The sequence below is a fragment of the Anser anser genome (assembly GCF_964211835.1).
Source record: "Anser anser genome assembly, chromosome: 11".
Taxonomy (NCBI): domain Eukaryota; kingdom Metazoa; phylum Chordata; class Aves; order Anseriformes; family Anatidae; genus Anser; species Anser anser.
In genome coordinates this window covers 8226621-8247811 of record NC_139732.1, presented here as the reverse complement: position 1 = coordinate 8247811, position 21191 = coordinate 8226621, and the positions used below count along the sequence as shown (strand labels likewise).

At 36.2% G+C, this 21191-nt stretch overlaps 1 protein-coding gene across 17 annotated transcripts in view; it reads right to left on the bottom strand.

Annotated features, from left to right (window-relative positions):
- Positions 1-21191, bottom strand: part of FTO (FTO alpha-ketoglutarate dependent dioxygenase) — a 247120-nt gene that overhangs the window by 182946 nt on the left and 42983 nt on the right. For 14 of the 17 annotated variants that reach the window (XR_014589141.1, XR_014589142.1, XR_014589143.1 and 11 more), the window contains 3 exons: positions 14639-15299; positions 12046-12117; positions 7751-7894 (listed from right to left, as the gene is read on the bottom strand). Coding sequence is in view for 14 of the 17 variants with exons in the window: in XM_083852100.1 (XP_083708226.1) it covers positions 7751-7894; positions 12046-12117; positions 14639-15299 (877 nt within the window). In the remaining 3 variants the exon portion in view is untranslated. The remainder of the gene's footprint in view (positions 1-7750; positions 7895-12045; positions 12118-14638; positions 15300-21191) is intronic. The other 3 variants (XM_083852104.1, XM_083852099.1, XM_083852103.1) reach the window with 1 other exon arrangement.

Below are 21191 nucleotides of genomic sequence, written 5' to 3'. Positions count from 1 at the left end.
AGGAAAGAGCAATTTCTTATGTAGGCATTTAAGACCGAAATTACATAGAGCCAAATTTTGCAAGGGCCACAGAACAGTATTATCTCTGGACAGGGCAACATTTAAATATCACAATCACTTTCAAGAAGAACTATGACATAAAATTAACTTAAACACTTCCACCACTTCATTCAGTGCCCATTCATTTTGGTGTGTTTTATGTATCAAATAGCATCAAAAATGTTACATTTTGATTTGCACCTTCATTCAAACCCTTGGCAAATCTTTCATTGTAGAGCACCCCCCCCTTGAAATTGCTTCCAGTTGTCCCTAATCGATTATGACTTATAAAAACAAGCCTGCCATTTTAATTTAAAAGTTTATACTTCATCTAAGACTAATTGCACAAAAAGAGTTGAAGTTTCATAGTCTGTGTGTCTCAAAGGATATTTGAAAAAATAAATGTTCTAGATCTTAACCGATTACTGTAAAGATTTACCTTTTTTTTTTTTTTTTTTTGAATATATTAACTGAATAGAAAAAGCACTTCTTGTTATATTGGCCATTGCCTGTTCAGCAACAAAAGCTTTTATTCAGATTTGAGAGCCAAACCAAAACTGTTTCCTTGGACACCCATGTCAGAAGTACCACAACTCCCTCACAGTTTTAAGTAAGATACAGTACACAGAGATAACATTTACATGACTAGGTGCTGACTGGTGAGGTTCAGAAAAAACAAAATGCAGCCTCTCCAGTTACATAAATTTACGAATATATGCATCAGTCCTGCTCTGAAAAACTTCACGCAGGCAAATTATTTGTCATACAGTTCTCCTGAATTTGTGGTCCTAAATAAGAGCCAGCATGGCATTGTTCTGCCTTAAAACACGGGGCTCTCCACAAATTCAGGTGGACTGTGAAATAGAGATTTCATTTCAATACCTATTAGAAAAACAGAACTTATATGATCTGTATGTAGCACATAAGAAGTGACTTTTTAATTTGAAATCACAATCAACACCAACGTTACAATGTATTTGGTAGAGTTTCAAGAACTATCAACACAATCCCTTCTCCTTCAACCGTTTTTAGGACTATTACTACAACATTTTTAAATCTGGACTACAGTTTTCTGCTAAAATGACTGCTTTCCTGCCAAAACTTTCCCACATCTATGGAAAACACTGTCATTAGCACAAACAGTTGTTCTAAAGTGTATCACAGGCTTTTCATATGTTTACAAATTTTAAAACATCACAAATTACCCAACTTTAAAATAGTAATTGTAGAAGACAATCATTCTAACATGCTCAAGTGCTATGATAACCAAAGAGAATTTTCCGAATCAAAGCAAAGGCAATGAAAGCAACTGCTATTACCTGCACTAACAGGATGCCATGGTGCCACTAGTCACTAGGCTAACGTGGATGAGTACGAAGAGATGACTTCCAGCATATGTGTAGAAGGCAAAACTTGTATTTCTTTTAAATGAATTTTGTTCTTTTATTTCTAGTACTTTCTGCCTGCCACTTCCCAATGAATCATCTGCCACTCTAGGGCCAGATCCCATTATAGGACTACTAGCTGAGCCAAGTCTGGGCAAGATTTATTGAAAGAAATTAATCACACATATGATTGTGCACAGGTGGCCAAAACTACCTTGAAAAACAAAGTTATCAACTTGAAGTCTGGTTAAATAATTTGGAGGTCATAAGCAAAAGGATTTTGCCTTTACAGATGAAGTACTAAGAAGTCGTAAGACTGTTCAGCAGATGATCTGATTACTTGCAAATGCACACAATTCCTTTTCACAGAATCACCAGCGACAGAAATTTCAGGTAACACACCTTGTGTAAAACAGAGAAAACTGAATTTTTATTTATTACAAATTCTTATTCTTCACACCTGCAGAAAAAAATATTATCTAAGGTACTTGGGGTTTGAATACATTTATCCATGCAAGACTTCTGTGAGGTTGGTAACTGGCACAGAAAAAACTAAAGGCCAGGTGAGGATAAAGGTCTTGCTAAAGTTTGCACGGAAATTCCATGTGAGAAGCAGGCTGAAGACTCCTGAAAGTAACAGTGATGTTTTAACACCTGACCATCCTCCTTTCATCAGATGCAGACTATTTTTCTTTGAGTGGGTCCCCCCTATCAGACAAGATGCCTGGTGATTTTCTGTTTAGAAACAGCAGACACATTTTGGAATTTGGGTGCTGCAGGTCCCATTTTAGATTGCGGGGGCAAGCTCATGCCATAGATCTTTGTCCTTCCCCTGTACTGCCTTCTGCCCTCCTGTTCTTTTCACAAAGACATCCCTTGTTATGCCCGAATCTCAGCACGGTCCCCTCCACTGCTTGAAGCTACTGCCAGTCCTCCTGACCATGCTCTTCGCAGCCCCTACCCTATCCACCGCTCATGGTATGCTTTCTACTCAGCCTAAGTTTCCCTCAGACAGGATTTTTTAGGTTTTCTAGGCTTTTTTGTTTTTTTTAGGCTTTCTAGGTTTCAAGTTTGTAAGACCATGTTTTCACTACGATTTTTCAGGTTAAGAATTTGCTATTAATCTCATGTTGCATAACAGGGACACACTACAACAGTACACTATCATATAGCATGGTGATCCAATCAAACACCACAGTGTTTCAATTTTTCTTCTGCTGCCTTGAGATAGATGTGATGGGTTCCTTTTCCAAATAAGAATCATAGTTCAGTAATCTCTAGGCAATATGAACATAGAGCCCTCTGCTTGTAGAACCTCTGTCAAAAGAACAGCTTACTGGATATATGTATTATGTATGGACATAAATTCGCATATATCTACGTACATATAACAGATGTATGCGTACTCAACTAATTCTACTGAACTGGAAGAGCATCAGTGTGGTGACGAGCCAACGCAGTCCAAGAAACAATGACTATATACCACGTCACTGTATTAAGATATAACAAATGCAAGGTAGAAAGAAAGGAAATCAATCTTTATCTAATCCTTACTGAAACAAGCATGGACTAAAAGCTACAATTGTGGTTACTTCCAGGTGAAGCACTTCCCAGGAAGACAAACCACAATTTCCAAAAATGCTCTCAGGATTAGCAACATGGGGTTATGCTGTCTTTTCTATCTTCTTAGAAGTGTTCTTCCTGAACTTTTTATTTAGACAGTTATCTTGTGTTTCATGAAGCAGGTAAAATGTACAGTGGGGCTTAAAGCACTGGCAAAAGCTTTGATATTCTACGTACCAAATACCTACAAGTGAAAAGGACTTGTGCAATTTATTTTAATGACCATAAACATACTTTAAACTATATTACAGTCTGATTTCCAAAAGCACTACAATATTTTTCTTTAATTTCTTATTCTATTCAATTCTATTTTTGTCTGCCTACTTACATCACTACTGAAGGTTGGCTGAGGGCTTGCACGTCTATGCTAAAATACTTAAGAATAGCAGTAACTACCAGGAGGGGAAGGTTACGTGTGTGGCATTTTATCAAACTTATCTGACCATTTTACAAGGAACATTAATTAATTAAACGGATTTAATACATGCAGGTCTGCACATGCTTCACAAATCACGTGGTACTCTCCAACATAATGCGATGGTTACAGAGATTGACAGGAGGTGATAGAAACCAGCTCTTCTTTCACACATCTCCAAGTAATGCTTCAACAACAGGCAAATCAAGTCAAACTAATTTTACTGTAAGAATGGCAGCAGAAAGCACGAGGAAGGTTATGTCTCCTTCCCCTAGAAATTACAGGTCAATGGAGTGTGTCTTGTACAGCTTTCGTATCAGAAAGCTAGAGAGATGATCTGGCCCTGATTAAGAAATATTTTTAGTTTTTAAACAAGAAAAGTATGCACAAACAAAACACCACGTGAATTAAAAGACACAACTAAATAAAGATGTCTGAAATTTGCCAAACTTTGTGATCAAAGTTTGGTAACGACAAGTAAGTTTCTGGGGTTCGAAGTCTTATTAATCAAGGAATATAGCATTTGGATTAAATGTAGAGTCAAGAAAAACATGGGGTTAAAAAACTACAACGCATTCAAGATGCTAGAGAGCAAAAAGGGTTCAAAAGTTAGTTTGTGGAAATAGAAGCAGATTAAATATCTAGAAATAGTTTAATGAGCCACTATACACATGTGGAAGTGTTTCCATTAAATACTTATCTTTAACCACAAGCCATCCTCTGCAATGTGTGCACCCAACTTCTGGATGGTTATGAAAATAATTTTTTGATGCTTCTTGAACTATAATTTGCTGGGGGGTAGAGAAGGGTATAAGATTCCAAGTTCATCTTCATGCTGTTTTAAAACCCTAACCTTCAAGCAAGAGCTTGATCTATGGGAAACAGCTGCAGAAAAGTAAATCATCTTCCTTTGAAAAAGTCCAGAGTGTATTTTTGTTAAGTATGTTTTGAAGTCATGGTAGGAAAATTAGTGAAAATTGTAAATCTGCTTGCAAATCTGGTCATGTCTAACTCAAAGATTAGGGGAAAGATTCCAATTTAATAGTAAGACCATGACAACCCTAGTTAAGCATGCTCTAGGGCAGAGCAGATGGGGCCCTTTGCTCACCTCCACGCGTTTTGGATTTATTGCATGCACCCAACACGTTTCATATTAGACACCCCTTGACTGTGTACTTGAGACAGCAGGGTTCAGTATGCACTTCCTCTGCAGACCAATATATTATTCTAAATTGGGCTAAAGTGTTTCCGTTTCATGAGTGATATAAAGTTCAGATTTGAGGTTTTTAGGCAGCAGATCTACAGTCTTCCAACAAATCTTTTTTCTTCATGTTAGGAAAAGCAAGCCTCAAAAAAGTCCATCTTACTGAATAATTACATACTTTGTTTCATTTAGTTGAAACAAAATCCATCAGTGTTCTTGTAATAACTCATCTTGAAATGGATGATTTGATCACATCATGTTTAGTACCAACATGCAAACAAATTATGGCTTATGTTGTCCGAAGAGGAGTGCTGAGAATGAAGGTGTAAATCTTAAAAGACTGCATTTTACTAAAATTCCACCTATACAAACAAAAAACATTTTACGGAGTCAACGAAGAAAGGAACATGAGCAGTACTAAATATCTAACAGAAATACTAAAAACAAATTTAAATTCCCTTTTTGGTACTTTGATATACTCAGATCAGGATTTACAAGTTTATGTATTCGCACACTTCTCAAAGAAATAACAAGTTACCATGTTTTCATACATTTGATTGGTACAATATGTATTATTTACAGGAATTATTAGGAGTGGACTTCAATTACAAACAGCATATTGAATTTGCCACTTCAGTATTTCACAACATTTATATAAAGCAGTAAGCACTATACCATTTCTGAAACTGAAAAATTTGAAAACTGAAAATTGCAGTGTTTGCATATTAGTTGCTCCAACTGGATGCGTCAAAAGATAGTCAGAGAAAGAGTCCTACCAACCATACCATCTATATCAACAGCTACTACCAGCTAATATTCAGTGGTGCAATACTCTCGTTCTAATGTTGTATTTTCTAGATACTTGGCATACTGTGTCCACTGTTTTTAATGTAATGCTAGCAAAATGATTAGGCTTACTGAAATGAGATTCTGGATTAGATGAACGTTTAAAGGGACAAGCTAAATTAATCTACAATTATGTTCCCTATTGTCAAGTTACATCTTATAAAAAGTTTTCATATTTCATTTGTTAGAGGGCATCCTCAAAATGTCTCCCATTAAAGTCAGTTTACAAAATCTGAACAGTAAAAAATACGCTACAACCGTATATGTCCATCTATACTGTCTTTCACTTCCAGTAATAGAAAATGATAAAGACAGTTCCGATGTACACTGTTGCTAGTTTTAGAGTAGTCTCAGACTGCTGCCAATTAAAAACACTTTTTTTTAAAATAATTGAGAAAAAATAAAGGCTATGGAAATGCAAGAGAGATTATCAAACACCTGGTCTACAGAGCTCAAACTATAGCTCTCCATGAAGTATTAATAAGAAAGTGATTTACACATCATCTTCAAAAGAATGTTGAATATATCCTTGTTTCCATCTAAACATGATCATGATGTTTTCTGTTAAACAAACTTACTTTCTGACCCTCCCTTCATATAGCATTCCCAATACTTTAGTTACAGTATATAAATTTCACTGGAGAATAAGAAATGTCCTTATGATTTGGTAACTACCATAATTTACAGTATTTTGCAATAAAAATAGTGGTCAGTCCCCTTGTTTTATTACTTGCCTTCTGAATCTGCTGCCCAGCAAAGCTGATTATGCACAAACTTTCCAGTTAGTAAGGATGAGATGAAAGCCTTACTTGATCCTTCAATCAGTATTACACAGAAATGGATTAATAACTGACTTTCTAGGAATGTTTAGCTGCCACCTCAGCTTCACTTCTATCTAAGAAATGTCTGTCTCCCCTCCAGGCTGCTACCCCATGTTATCCCACATACAAAAAAGGGAGGCCCATGTACACAACCATGGCATAAGATCTCATATCTAACACACTTTGTTCGTGTCTGAACACACATAAGAGCACAGGCAGCCTACCTACCTACACACACTTTTTTAATTGCCCACAAACATATTGCATATATTAACTAAAACGTGTTCATATTTACTGGGAGGCCAGAAGGCAGGCGAAAAAGACTGTTCAGCCCAATAAGTTGGCAGTGGGACAGGTCAACCTAAGAAGTGTCGTAGTGTCTACCTTCTAAGGCACAAACGGTGAACACTGAAAGTATTCTCACCCTTCAAAGGTGTCTGTTTAGTGATTTGGCTTGACAGGCAAACTCAACAATGTCAGAAAGGTTGTTTTTATTTTTTGGTTGTGCAATTTATAATTAAATTTGCTAAAACACAAATAGCTAAGAAAAACACAAGCCAAAAGAAAAAAATAGTTTGTGTCAACAAGCCTTAAGCACAGTCCTTGCCTCGACTTTTTGGATTGAAAACCTGTGTGTGAGCTCACCTTCAAGTACACGAGCTGTTTAATAGTTGTTTTTTTTATTTTTATTTTTTATTATTTTTTTTAAATCCACTGCACATGAGACAGACTCACTCTTGGAGTATGACAGCTTTGTTCATTACAATCTTAGTATAATTCCACTACTGGGAAATGGTATGTTTGAATATACACATTGAGAAGTGTAGTGGAATGAGAAAAGTGTCATGTCTTCTTGTCTAAAAATGGTGACCAATAAAACATCCACAGATTAGTGTAACGGCTACCTCGAGAATCATAGAGCCAAACAATTTAAAGACTGCTATAGTCATAGTTTACATCTTATGTAGCCAATTCATAATCCAATTCAAAAACAGGAAGTGTTTTTTTTTCAACATAGTTCCAATTTGTTCAATACAGATACAGATGTTCACAGTAACTTATTAAGACTGCATTAATAAAGGAACCGTCATCTACAAATAAAAGGATCAGGGAGAGCTCCATTTCTCACAAGATCTGAGAAAACTCTACTTATGTTCTGCAGTCTGGCCTGTACAGTTGGAATTGCTGGTTCAACAGATATTTTTTTTTTCTGTCTGAAGCAAAAGAAACATTGTAAGAAAAAAAATCCCCAAATTACAATAGAATTGGGCAGGGTAGGAAGAATTTACTATATTCTCAAGCCAGATCCTCTGTCTTGCTAAAACAAGTCCTAACTGAAAGTGTGAAAGTTTACATTCAAGTATCAGTTTCTGTGTTTTCAATAGAACATTCAATTTCCTAGCCCCTTGAAAATTACCAAGCATCAAGTAGAAGTCTCCTTGGCGAAGTGGTACTGCTAATCCAGGTGTCTCTATGTCCCATGCTACCTTCAAGCCTACGTGCCAAACAGCTGGGTCTCTTCCCTCCAGTTTCTGATCATAAGTTTCTTCAACAGGTGAACCTTTAAAGATAAAGGGGAAAACACCATGAAGAAATAAGACAAGTACCATAAAATACATTATCTGGTCTAACAATACAAACTTAATTATATCCCACATTGGTACAGTCTTAACTTTTCTCAAATATCCACCTTGTATAATCAACAACTCCCAAGTCAAAAGTACACCATAGGTATAAAAATGCCATATAATCAAGAATTTCTTTCAATTACTAAGATGAAAACTCATGTTAACTACAAAGAAAAGGCAAATCAAAGTTCGTAACAGACTCAAGTTTTTCTGACATTCTCAAATACCCATAATGAGAGTTGTAGTTTGTGCCCACTTCTACAACATTACGAGAAGTGCAAGCAAGGAAAAAAAATTAAAAAGCCAGAACACTGATGTAAAAATAGATAATTTCTAAAAATAATTTCAAGTCAAACTGCAAAAGCATCTTAAACAATTGAATTTGTTAACAGTTGCAATTTCACTGAATCAAACTGAGGCAAAGTAAGGTGAAAAATGTGCACAAAACCCTATCTAGACAACCAGATATAGGAGAGAACCTGGGAATCGTATCTATCATTCTTTTCTCAAAATTATTAGTCAAACATGATAGATAACATGTGGAAGAGCCAATGAAGCTTCAATGCATTTGTCACAACACTTTCCTTATCATTAAGCAACACAAATGTGTAGAGCTTGGGGAAAAAGTAATCCACTGCATAAAAATAGTATTTAGAGCTTAATCCCTCTGAACTATTTTCATAAGCTTACTTCACCGCAGTATAAATTGAAAGATACAGTCAGCATTTATAACAAGGTATTTGGGAGCTATGGCATAACAGTTTTATGGCTCATGTCACAGAGCATTTTGACAGAGAAAGGATGAAGTTTTAATAAGCAATTGGCACAGAACAGCAGTCAACTGTTAGAAATCATCAACAAAGTAGCATGCATAATAATTGCATGTATGTTAGTAATAGTCTGTGTCCCAAAGTAGCATGCACAATAATTGCATATACATTAGGAATAGTCTGTCCCCGTGTTGCTGTCCATTCCAAATGTGCTTTTGTGTAATAATTTTTGTATTTTCTTAATCTAGAACAAAATACCAAAATAAAGATGTGTATTCTTCCTATAATAATACACGCACATAAAATTGACCTTGAACTCAATTCCAAAAAATTCAAGTCATTCATCTCACGTGGTCACTGCAACGTTTGTTGGGGACAGCCTTTAATAATGAATAAAGTGTCTTAACTTCCTATGTCAATTAAATATCGCCTACTATCAGGAAGCAGAGAACCAATCTGCTCTATTTTAAAAAGCTAATCTACAGTCCTTAGTTAAAGGTCCTACTGTACATTCATCGCCCGTATCCCCCCTGCTGCTGCTGCTCTCATCCCGCTGAAGCTCTGGCTCAGGAGCAGCTCTAGGCCTTTCTGTCAAGGAACACACAAATGAGAAAACAAGAGCGAGCAAACACTCCAAAAAATCAATACTAAAGTCTTTGAGGGGCTTTCATATTTTCTGCCCCGCTCAGATAAATCGTAACTTAATTTAAGAAAAAATGCTTTCTGAAAACTGCAAATAGGATGGCTTTCAAGACATTTTTAATGCAATACATCATGGTTATTATAAAAAGAGGTAACCTTTCTGGGTTAACTCTCTCTGTTATGCTGCTTTCCCATTCACTTTGGCAGCAGCACTGTTCACAATATGGCACCAATAAAATATAGAACTACAATCAGAGACAGCAATTTCAATCAAAGTTTCCTGGGGTCTCCTCATAAATCCAGCACCTTTGGAATGTGCTCGTTAAAATGACTTATTTTTTGCAGTTTGATAAATTTTTTATTGCTCAAGTACAGAGTTCAAATGTAGCTCAGACTCCTTTTCTCTATATTCTCAATTATGGCACCTTATAATTATCAGCAGCAATTGAAACCGATTGCTCCTACCATGTTATTTTGGTAACAAATGGAAGTAAGCTGACACTAGCTTTTAAATACAAGCTCTTCCAGAAGCAAGAAGGGGGAAAAACACCTTAGCATTTGTGGTATATCTCTGGGTGGCACTGACAAAATTTACCTAACAAGAAGTTATTCTAAAATTCTGTATGTCACACCAAGTATGACTGACTGTTGTATACGTTAAGATAATAACAGCTCACATTTAAGTGAAAACATTTCAATGCATCTAAACCTTAGGCACTTGAGAGTAAATCATGTGGACTTTATACACAGCACCTTAAGAACATGTATTTATCTTGAAGTAGACTATATAGAAATGGTCCAATGTAGCAGCACTTAATGGGAATACAATAAAACTATCTGCAAATTTGAACTCTGTTCAGTAAAGTTATAGAATTTGGCCTGCAAGAAATTTCTGTGCCTGCATCCCAAATGGAATAGTATAACTAGGTAACAAGCTTGCCACAATGTAATAGCTCATACCTGTAATTAAGGATAGAGCCATGAAGGAGGACATAGCTGTAGAGAATTGGCCACAATGCCATGCCTTAGCTAGACAGCTCAAATTCCAGAGATGTTGCAGCTCTAAGACCTGATTTTATCAGGTTCAGGTCATGGTTAGATACAGAACAACATTAAATTTTTTTTCCTGGATCTAGTTTGGCTATTGTTGCACAGCAAAGAAAGTAGAAGTAGCTTCGAAAGGCTACTTTGCTATTTGGCACAAAAATCTAGAGGTTTTTGGCACTCTGAAACCTAAATGTTCTCTATTCAACTCAAACTGTACTGCCAAGCTATATCCTAAATGTAATTTTAAATCAGACATCATTTCTTACAGGATGGAACCAATGCCAGTGTATTGCTACAAACAAGGACTGTAAACATCCAGTTTTGTTATTAACCTCAACACTTTACAGATTGATTTAAATTTCTCCAGAATGTAAAAGCATTTGGGGACATTTTCTAAGTTTAATGAAATATATACACTGGAATTTTTACAGTCTTCCATGACAATTTCTAGATGTTAAATACAAGGTAAGTGAAAAAAGAAGACCATCCTTTGCTTTTCAGTAGCTGGCGGGAAAGAATGAGTTTCTATCCAGAGTAATTTCATCTGCCTTATTACTGAAAAGCCATAGCATAAGAGATCAGACTGTACTAACATTTTAACTCTCTCTTGCAATTAACGTTCACAAAAAAAAAAAAGGAATATTTGCTGACATTGCTCTTACCTATTTCCATCTAGAATACTATGTCCAAATATATCAAGACTTAAAGCACTAAAACAAGAACTAAGAATATTCTGTCATCTTTGTTGAAGGAGAGGTGATTTGATGAAAATCAGTGATAGTCAAAAACTTCAAGAAATCAAAAGGTAACATGAATAATGATATATTCTTAGTAAATGGGGGGGGGAAGGTCACGTCTACTATTATATGAGTAATTTGATCATTAAAAATGTGACTCCCTCAAAAAATAAATTCAAACTGGCCAAAATCTACAAGTTACAGACCTGATCATTCTACTTGAATATTCATTTTAGGTGATATATATTATTAAAGTAAATTAATACCAAATAATGCTAGTGACAGCGTAATTGAACACATTCTAGATTGTATTCAGGTATGCCTTATGCACCATGACTACCACTCAGGCACTTTCACACAGTATACACACAAATTGGGAATATTTAATTTCCATGAGAGCCTATTTCTAACAATTGATAATCTTCTTTTAACCTAGTGCTGTTATGTATTCTACTCTAAATAAAAATCATTACTATTCAGATGAGCACTGAGCAAAACGTCTATCCCATCTTGCTGTTCTAAATGCATTTCAGTTGAAGTTGCTATGAAACAGCTTGACACTTGAAACAAGAAAATAAACAGTGATAGTAATTAGAATATCAGCTTGTTCCAGTATCTTTTTGTTGGCTCTCAAATTTCTTCTCCAGCATATTAGAAACAGTTTCTACTTCAATTAATACTGATCAAAGTTTCAAACATTAAACTTTGACTATGGCATCAAACAGTGAACAAATGAACAAGCAAATGAAGTTGTTTCAATTACAGTCGTAACTGCTTTAATACCATCTAATGAAATAAGTACGTAACAAATGACACAAAACTGCAAATTGAAGTAAAAAGAAAAGCATATAAACTGAGTTGTGCATCTCTAAACCATCAAACAGCTACCTCGGTGCAGTACAAATGCTTGACTCCCAGGGCTCCTGCTGTTCCAGATGTGAAGAGCTGGGGATTCTGCCTCTGTGCCAGGAGAGGTGAGCATCAGTCATGAAGCTTTGCAAGCCCCAGTTTCCCCAGACAAGGAGATGCCACAGACCATCAGGGTCTTGAGTGACCACAGAGAACCAGGGGAAGAGCAGGCTGACAAAACGTGCACAACTTAGCTAAGAAGAGAATCAAGCCAGCTGTAACAAAATCAACATGCCTGATGTAGGAGTTCCCTACAGAATCCGTATTTTATCCCAGAAAATTAAAAATCCATCTAATCAACATTTTCTGAGGAAGAACTGCTCCACCAAAAATTTCCAACCATCTCTACTCTTTTTATTATATACTCTATAATGATTCTGTCATCGTGTATATACTTCAAGAGAGAATTCAATGCTAACTCAATACTGAGTTAGTGGACGAATTACCAATAAAAGACACTGACATAAAAAGCAAACTTATTTATGGAAAATGGGAACAGGAGTCAAGATACAGTTCTCCAAAGGTTTAAAAACAATCTTCAGTCAGATGTGGCACTAACTCCCTCCAAAGTTCATGGAACCAATCTGAGCCATGCTCAAGAGCTACCAAGTGAAGCTCAACTTCCTTCAGATTTAGATCTGACTTCATAAATTATTTTCCTCCTAAAAAAAGGTATCTTTTACACCATCTCCAGCTATACTGAGCTGTTAGTATTGCCAGCTCCTGCCAAAGATTTTTTTATGATTTTATTAATTCGTATAACACAATAAAAGATGATCGAAACTTTCAGAATCACTGCAAAATTAGTCACAATAATTAGGGTAATTTTGTGCTTTGCTTTGTTATTTTTAAGTGACAAATAACTGTTAGAAAATTGTTGGAAAGCTCTTTTGTAAGTTTTCCCACCATTTTAAAATTCTTCAAGTAAAAAACCTTTTATTTTATTTATTTTTTCATTTTGGAAAACATCTTGTACTTCTTGGCAAAAGCACACTCATTACACATAGATGCCTACATAATTTTTGGTGTAAATACGTCAAAGACATTTCTACCCTTGTCACTCAAGTCTTGCATAAAATTTGCAGTGGTTTAAAACAGTGTAATTACTTGTCTAACCAGCTGAACTCCAAGAAACAAACTCAAGTGACACAGTAATGACTAAACATAGCAACTTCTATGTTAATTTATAGCTCTCTCAACTATTTTTTTCTCCTTCACAAGCAAGTTTTATGTTGAAGTAAAAAGTTTAAGGATGCTACCATAAATCTTCACAAATACTATTATTATTGTCATGTTTATGGTTCTCTAATTTAAATGTTTCTAGAAATTCCTGTATCTACAGTACTTCTGAAAAATATACTTACTAGACATAAGATAGCAACATCTTTGCTTGGGAAAAAAAAACTTAGAAAAGAATGTGACACTTCTACTGGTTAGGGAATCCTTTTTCATTCAGTTTGCTAAGCAAGCTGATGTTTTATGTCCAGGAAAATGTACACATGGTGATTTCTACTGAATGTTAAGTAACAAAGCGACCCTTCATTTCAAAACTAACAACAGAAAGCACGTTAAAGCATAAGCTATTATTTTTACATAATGGTCTTCAGCCAAAGCCTACCCAAAGACAGTGTGAATTTTTCCCATGTTTTGAAGAAAAGAAAGGATTTTTTGGAAGTACTAGAAGTCACTTGTAAGCTATGATACATAAGGGATCATTTGCAAATTCATATCAAGTGTCTAAATTCTAATCTTATGTTTGCAAAACTGGAAGCTATTAAAAAACATCCAAGGCTTTGTTCAGAATTGCTAGGAAAAAAAATATCCTCATTTCTGTTTTTAAATAAAGATTAAAATAGGAAAGGTACTTTAAAAAATATTTAATGACTCTTCAAGCACATTTTTTCCCCCCTAATACTGCATTTAAATTGTTTTTTAAGTAAGAGCCTGCAAACCCTGTCAGACGTGTCTTCTTAATGGAAAATTTGCACTCTTCTGAACTACAGAAGTGTTGGCAGTTCCTTCACAAGACATGAAGTGGCACTACAGCATGTAGATACAAAATGTGTATAGTTTCCAAGTAAATATAGTAGTAGTTTTACACAAGAATAACCCAGGATGATCTTGCCAAGGAAAGGACAGTAGTAAAATCATTATAAAGCAGAAACACATCTGTATATGATTAATAACAGTGATCTCAACTGTAATAAACCATTTTTAAAGGACAGAAGACATGTTCCTGTTTTAGCCTAAAATAGATATTTGACAGATTTTGATTTCTTGGCTCTTAATCGGGAAGTCAATTACAGCAGTTTTTAAATCTACTCAGAGAACTACTGCTAGAGCCAGCTGCAGTAAACACAGGTATATTTTGCAAAGGTGTTAGGGGAAATGAAGATAGGTCTTAAAAACAGGGATCTTAAGTACCGCAATGTATTCAGATGCAAGTGACAAACCTACTCTAGCAAGCAGGTGTGGTTTTGTATGTACACACAAGGAAGCATAAAAGAGCTTCAGGGATTTAAGATATTTATTTCACTAGTCAAGTCATATTAAACTACCTCCCATTACTCACCTTCACAGCTGTAACTGTACACAGCAACTGTTGACCTTTCAACCAGATTCTCGTCATGGTGCCAACTCACTGCCATGTTCCCCATTCCAAAATAAGGCTCTTGTTTCAAGTACAGCATTTGTAGAGGATCCATATAATTTAATAAAGTCACGTTATAAGATGTTCTGCTATTTAGACTTGTGAAGTCATCCTCTGGTACACAACAACTGCTTTGATCTTGTGAGACAGACCCTTTCTCCCTAAGAGAAGTAGCAAAGTTTTGCTCCCTATCTATTACAGAAGTATCTTCAGTTTCTTTGGACTCAAGCAAATTTTGTCCTTGTAATGCCTTGACTGCTTCAACATGCAAGTAGTCATTAAGTTTGATTAATGCTTTACAAGCATCATGTATTTGAGGACTGCAATATTTTATTTCATAACCCTCAGTAGGCCAAGGAACTGTAAATAATCTTGTGTTCAAGTACTTGTAAGTGCATCCTGGGTTTCCAATTAATATACGAGACACTGGGGTAAAAAAATCTTTTCCTTTGATCCTTACAAGATCTTGAAAGAAACAATCGTGTTTTCGCAAGGTCAGAAAGCTCTCTTGTACCATCTGATGGAGTTCTTCAGGTACTGTATCAGATTTTCTGAAAACTAGCTTGGAATACTTGGTCTTCCACTGAAAGAGAAAACAAGAAAAAACAAAAATTATTTTTCCACATGAGCCAAAGTATTTCATACATTCAAGAACGGGCAGGGATAAATTCACAGACTATCAAGCATGAGTCTAAAACACAGTAAAGAAATAGATGCTAGTATTTGTTATTTGATATTCATAGTCCAACATATTGCACAGCGGCCTATAACCAGAGTATCACCAGGGCAAGTATTTAATGTCACAACACAACATTGATAAAGTGTCATCTAAAAGCAACTCCACTCTGTTAAAACTGCAAAATGTATCAAAGGACACCTACAGCTTTGTGATCAACTTTATAAGGCAGTATAGATAGCTTTGTGTCTTTTCATAGCAATATGACACTTCTATAGCCTTTCTGCTGACATCATTTTGGAATGATGTCAGAGATTATGAAAGCCACCAAAATTCTTTGCTTGCAGTTGAATTTGTTCATACCTGGAGGGAAGTAACTTACAGCACAACACCGACACCCTGGTCTGCTCCCATACTTCCATTATTCAGGTTCAGTGGTTAGGAAATACTTGGTCAGCCTCACTCCTACTCTAAACCCATTTTGCTGGTACCTATTATATAAATCGCTGACGTACCATCTTGGATAAAAGCATATGAAACGGACATAAAATCAGATAACACCATATGAATTACTTTCTTCCTCAATAAATATTTTAATAGCCCCTTGCTAGATGGCAACATCGTCACTGCATTCTGCCATCTCTTAAATCACTGCAATGCTGAAGAGTCTCAATCTCAAATGGCTGGGTTACACTGCTCTGAATTCCATTATGTTACTGGAACCTTCTTAAGTCTGGCATTTTCCATCTCTCTACTCTTAAGCCTTACGTTGCTAGTGTTTACTGTTGGATCACAGCAACTGAACATCAGCCAATATGAATCAAGTCCAAAGCAGTAAAGTACGCATGTATTCAGTAGCCTAAACAAGCAGATTTAATAAAACTGAGAGCAGTACTATCTACAATACTATGTACTATTGTACTATGTACAATCACAGGGGCTAAAATCTTACAAACCAAATGCCTATTATAGTTATGAACTACTCAATCTCGCAAATCAAGAAGGAAGACCTGTGACAAGGTATTTTACAGGGAAGATAAAAGTACCTTTAAAACAAAGAGGGGAAAAAATGAGGCCAAGAGAATTAAACATAAACCAAAAGCTAGGAACTGCAGAAAATCGGCCAAGGAAGTGAAAGGTAGGAGAAGTAATCTGTGACCAGCAGGCAAGAAAGTAATTTAGGAAGAAATTCTTAGAATACTACAGATCCATTACTATTGTAGTTGGTAAATTATAATGTTTAATCAACAGCCCTAAACAGTTTGGATTAAAAAGTTTTAAAAGGCATGGTCAGAGTACTTCATTAACGGTTAGCTCTGATTTCCCTTAATTCACGAACCTCAGAAAATCCCAAAACAGTAAAAAGATTAATACTGCATTAATATTTTTAAAGGGTAACTAAGATGCTGTAGGTATTTATAGGTCTGTTGATTTAGTATAGATTATTTGTCAACTAATGGGAGAACAAACAAGACTGATTTAAAACATAAAACTGATGCAATTAATAAAAAGTAAATAAAATATGATAGAATGTAGCATGTCAAAAAAGCCACCGTTCTGCTGCACTACAGTCCATTATCTTCAAAATATTCCTTGACATTCTGGTCCTTCCTATTTTTACATTCCTCAACATATGCCAATTAGCTTCCTTTTTTTAATTATAAAAGTTTCCAAACTTATTTTACCCCCATCTCCCCACCTGTAACATCCTCTTCCCTCCCATCCTCTTCTGACTACACCACCTCTGTCAGCTGGAGTTCAGAATTCAGCAGGTTGGGCATGCAGCAACTCCCAGCCAAGCACGGCGCTGCTCAACAGCAGCATCTTGCTTTGAATGCGAAATAGTGCTGCCCACTCCAAGAAGTCTTGGATGATTTTATTAACATGGCTTTCTAAGGAAGCAAGTATTACATAATCATAACTTTTATTGGCTGCCTGTAAATCATCTTGAACAACTGCTGAGATCATTTGTCAAACCAGATGAAGACTAGAGAGTAAGTTCTTAAATAGACTACATTCCTACTTATTTCATTAACATTAACAGATGAAAGAAACACAGACTAATACCCTTAGTAAGGGAAAGGCTGTAATATGTCAATTATCAGGTGTCAATTAGCATGTTGGAAGCTCAGAACCACTCACAACACTCATTTCCTTTTGTCAGAAAGTCGGTCACTGCCCTGAGGAAAGGAAGATACTGCTGGTGTTGTGGGAACAGAAATAAGGTGAGGTGAAACCTGAAAGCACTGGGCAACAGGGCAAGAGCACGCAGATCCACAACACTGATCCCAAAATTTTGCTACTGTAGTTGCAGCCTTCCAATACTTAAAGGGAGCTTTTAAAAAAGATGGAGAGCCACTTCTTTACTCTCGCATTTTGTGATCAGCTCAAGTTCAAAATGCTTTTAAACACTAAACCCATGACCACAAAAGCATCACATTAGCTTACATCTGCAGGGTCCTGCTGGTACAACTCAAAACCACTTTATCTAGTACTCCCACTTCCAAGTCAGACTTACACCTGCCTTTCAGGAAAATAATTTTAAAAGGTGCCTTTAAAAAATACAAATCAAGCAGTCAGTATGCACATTTTCTTCTGCATGAAAATAGACTTTTGCATCACAACATGTTGTTAACCAACAACACGCAAGAAGGTTTTATAGGATTGTGGTTCTACTAAGAAGGTGACTATAAAAGGAAGCCTGTTTTAGCAATAGTGATCAAACATAATAAATCTTAGTTTACCTATAAATGTTGCCACCACTGCTTGTGAATTCTTAAAGTGAAGCTCCCTTTCTTTACCCATTTTTATGGCTTCCAAAAACTAGCTTCCTAAAGAGGGTAAAAAAACTAATTTGATATAAAAGTATCTACAGATAATAATTTCTGACAACAGTATTTACATGCTTAACTTTAAACACCAAAGCTTGAAAATCATTCCAGGTATCTACTTTGAAGGTCCCTCTACAATCCAGAGCATAAAATACTGGATCCCAGCTTTCATTAAAAGAACTGAACATAAACTGGAGAAAGAATTGCCAAAAGCCTGAAACAATTCCTTCAGAGGTCACGAACTGTCTTATTTGTTTCAATCAGTGCTTTGTTTTTGCAGCATTTGAACTACATAGTGAAAAATATCCGTACAGAATAACCACTGAAAGTAGTAACGGCAAGTTTGAAGTATTTACAGCTACAAGCTACAGTCAGATGTGGGGGTATAGGTTGACAGAGATCATACGTACTTCACAATCACAATGAACAACATTTTATGCTGTGATGTATAAAGATTATTACTGCACGAGTTGTTTCATTATGCAAATGTGTATTAAAAGAGCACTAGCAGTTCTATAGGAGTATCTCAGTAGCTCTTTACATAGTTCTGTATATAGGATGTGCTCAGGTCAGATTAGCATATGTAATGTGGTAGCTGGTTGTTATGGCATATTTAAGAAGTCATTATTACTACACATTTTTACATTATTAAATACACCGAGTTTCTGATGTGAATCACATGTGAAATTCCAAACAATTATTACAAACAGAAGGCGGGAAATAACACTATGATATAAAGCAACTAAGTGCCTGAAAACACGTACTAGAAAGCAAGCACGCAGATTTGATAAAGGTAACAACATTGTATTTCCCTCCTGAACTGCAGAGGTAATGCCTTCCACATTTTACTGCCAGCCAGTCAGGTCAGAGGCATGTTACCTTTAGGTTCTGTTTTAAGATTACACGCTTAAGAACTATTTTACCATTAAGTTTTACACGTTGTAGTGAAGATTCTACCTTAAATAAACACCACGCTGATATCTCAGAAGTCAGGGAGTGGAAACACGTTTCCGACACATTACATGAAAACACTTTGGACTTCTTTAACTCTCCAACCAGTCATTGTGCTACGTCTAACATAAGGAAAGCATTAAGAGATCAGAGCACGGGGTGAGCGCTGGGTTCACACTGGACACCTCGTTGTTTTTGGGGGATGGGGAAGGGGGAAGAATCATGTACTGTATGTTGTAACTCTGACAGCAAGTATTAAAGGTCAATTCACTGTTCGCTGAACAAAGTGGTTATGTGACTAGCAACTACAGGGCAAAAAAGGCACGTTTGATGCTGAATTTCCCTTATGAATGTTACACACACTATTTCAAGTAGAGCCATGCGTCTACTTGCAACAGTGGTACTCAATGCAGAGAATCAACCTACTGGGTAACTCAAGTGATGATGGAGCTGGAAACCAGCAATAAGGACCCTTGATAAGCAAACTGACATCATGAAATGACAGTTTCTACTTCACATATTTGCAAATAGCTTTTTTTTAAACGGGCTTTCTTGCTCGTACTCAGCTTTAAACATTACATTGTTTCAGCTGGTGGTTTGGGGGCCATTACTAAAATCCTTCATCGGGCAAGACACCCACTGAAAGAGGATGTCAGTGAAGTTTTGCTTGTGACAGAATTTAGTTTCGTCCAGATTGTACATTTCCATGCCTGTTAGTACACAGTAGTTTTGAATTACATCCTACCTAACTGTTCCAACACACTCAAAGCATACTGCTTTATAAAGGACAGGCTCTTAAAGTAAGTTCTCTCCTGGAAGGACAGACTATAAAATTAAACTTCATCCTATCACTGTATGTAGATCACTTTTTTCTCACTCCGTGTGTAGTACATTTAAGCATCACAGAACTTGTAATATCTATGGCTGTGATTAAAGTAATATTTCAAAATCACCATAAGAATGCAGAAGTTGTGATGTTTATCACATATACTTAAAAGTACCTAGCATACACACAAACACTACACAAAAAGTATAAGTCTACATAATGCAAACACAATGAATCTAAACTCTATTAAGGCTTAAACATGTCCAATTTCTCTGCTTATCTTCTTCCAATTGGATTCTGTATTTATATATTCCTGATACCAAGCAAATGAGATGCCACTTGAGCAGCCTCAGCTCTGTCTTCTCTTTTCCTGTCAGCTCCACAAGACCACAGATGTAAAAGGTGGAATAAAGTAAAAGATGCTAGGCATAGCATCTCTTGACAAAAGCAGATAAAAAATAAACAGAAGGGAATATACTACAGGACTATGAGGGAGAGAACAATGATCTGCTTGAGTGCTTAAAGCAGAAAGGGAACATCGTTTTAGGATTGAAAAGAACGACTTTTCTTTAAAAAGAACAAAAAAGTATAATTCCATTAAGCTCTTGTACACTTTTGCTTGCCCTCTCTCACAGAAGTGCTTTTCTGGTTAACAGCAAGTAATGTGTTCTCATTATTCTGACAGCTGGTAAAGATCCCAATCAAGAGCTTACTGCCGCTTTGGTCAGCACTGCGGGAATAGAGAACCATGCTTTCACTAACCACCTCACAACCCAAATAAAGTGGAAAGGTAAGGGAAGTATACAGATAGCTCAATATCACAGGTATAATCCTGTGACAAGACCGCAGTCTGATTTTATGCTTCTTAGTTGCAATCCAGTGCCCAACCAAAGAAAAATCACATCTTCCTTCTTCTGTAGTGTGAGATACGCTAAACATTTCTTGGCCTTGGCATCCTGCAAAAAAGAGAAATGCATCCTTGCAAGGGAAAAGTCAGACCCATTTTTATGCTACCATACACATCTTTGGGCCATATGTCAATACAAGACAGGTGACACGTCTGTCATGTAAACACATTTGCTGTATCTGTTCAAACTAACAGTTTCTTTCTTAGGCTTTTTATCTTTCTGTGCTCCCATTTGATCTGATTGAACTTGCAGTCCTTGCCATGTGGTTTCTAGCTGACCTGAA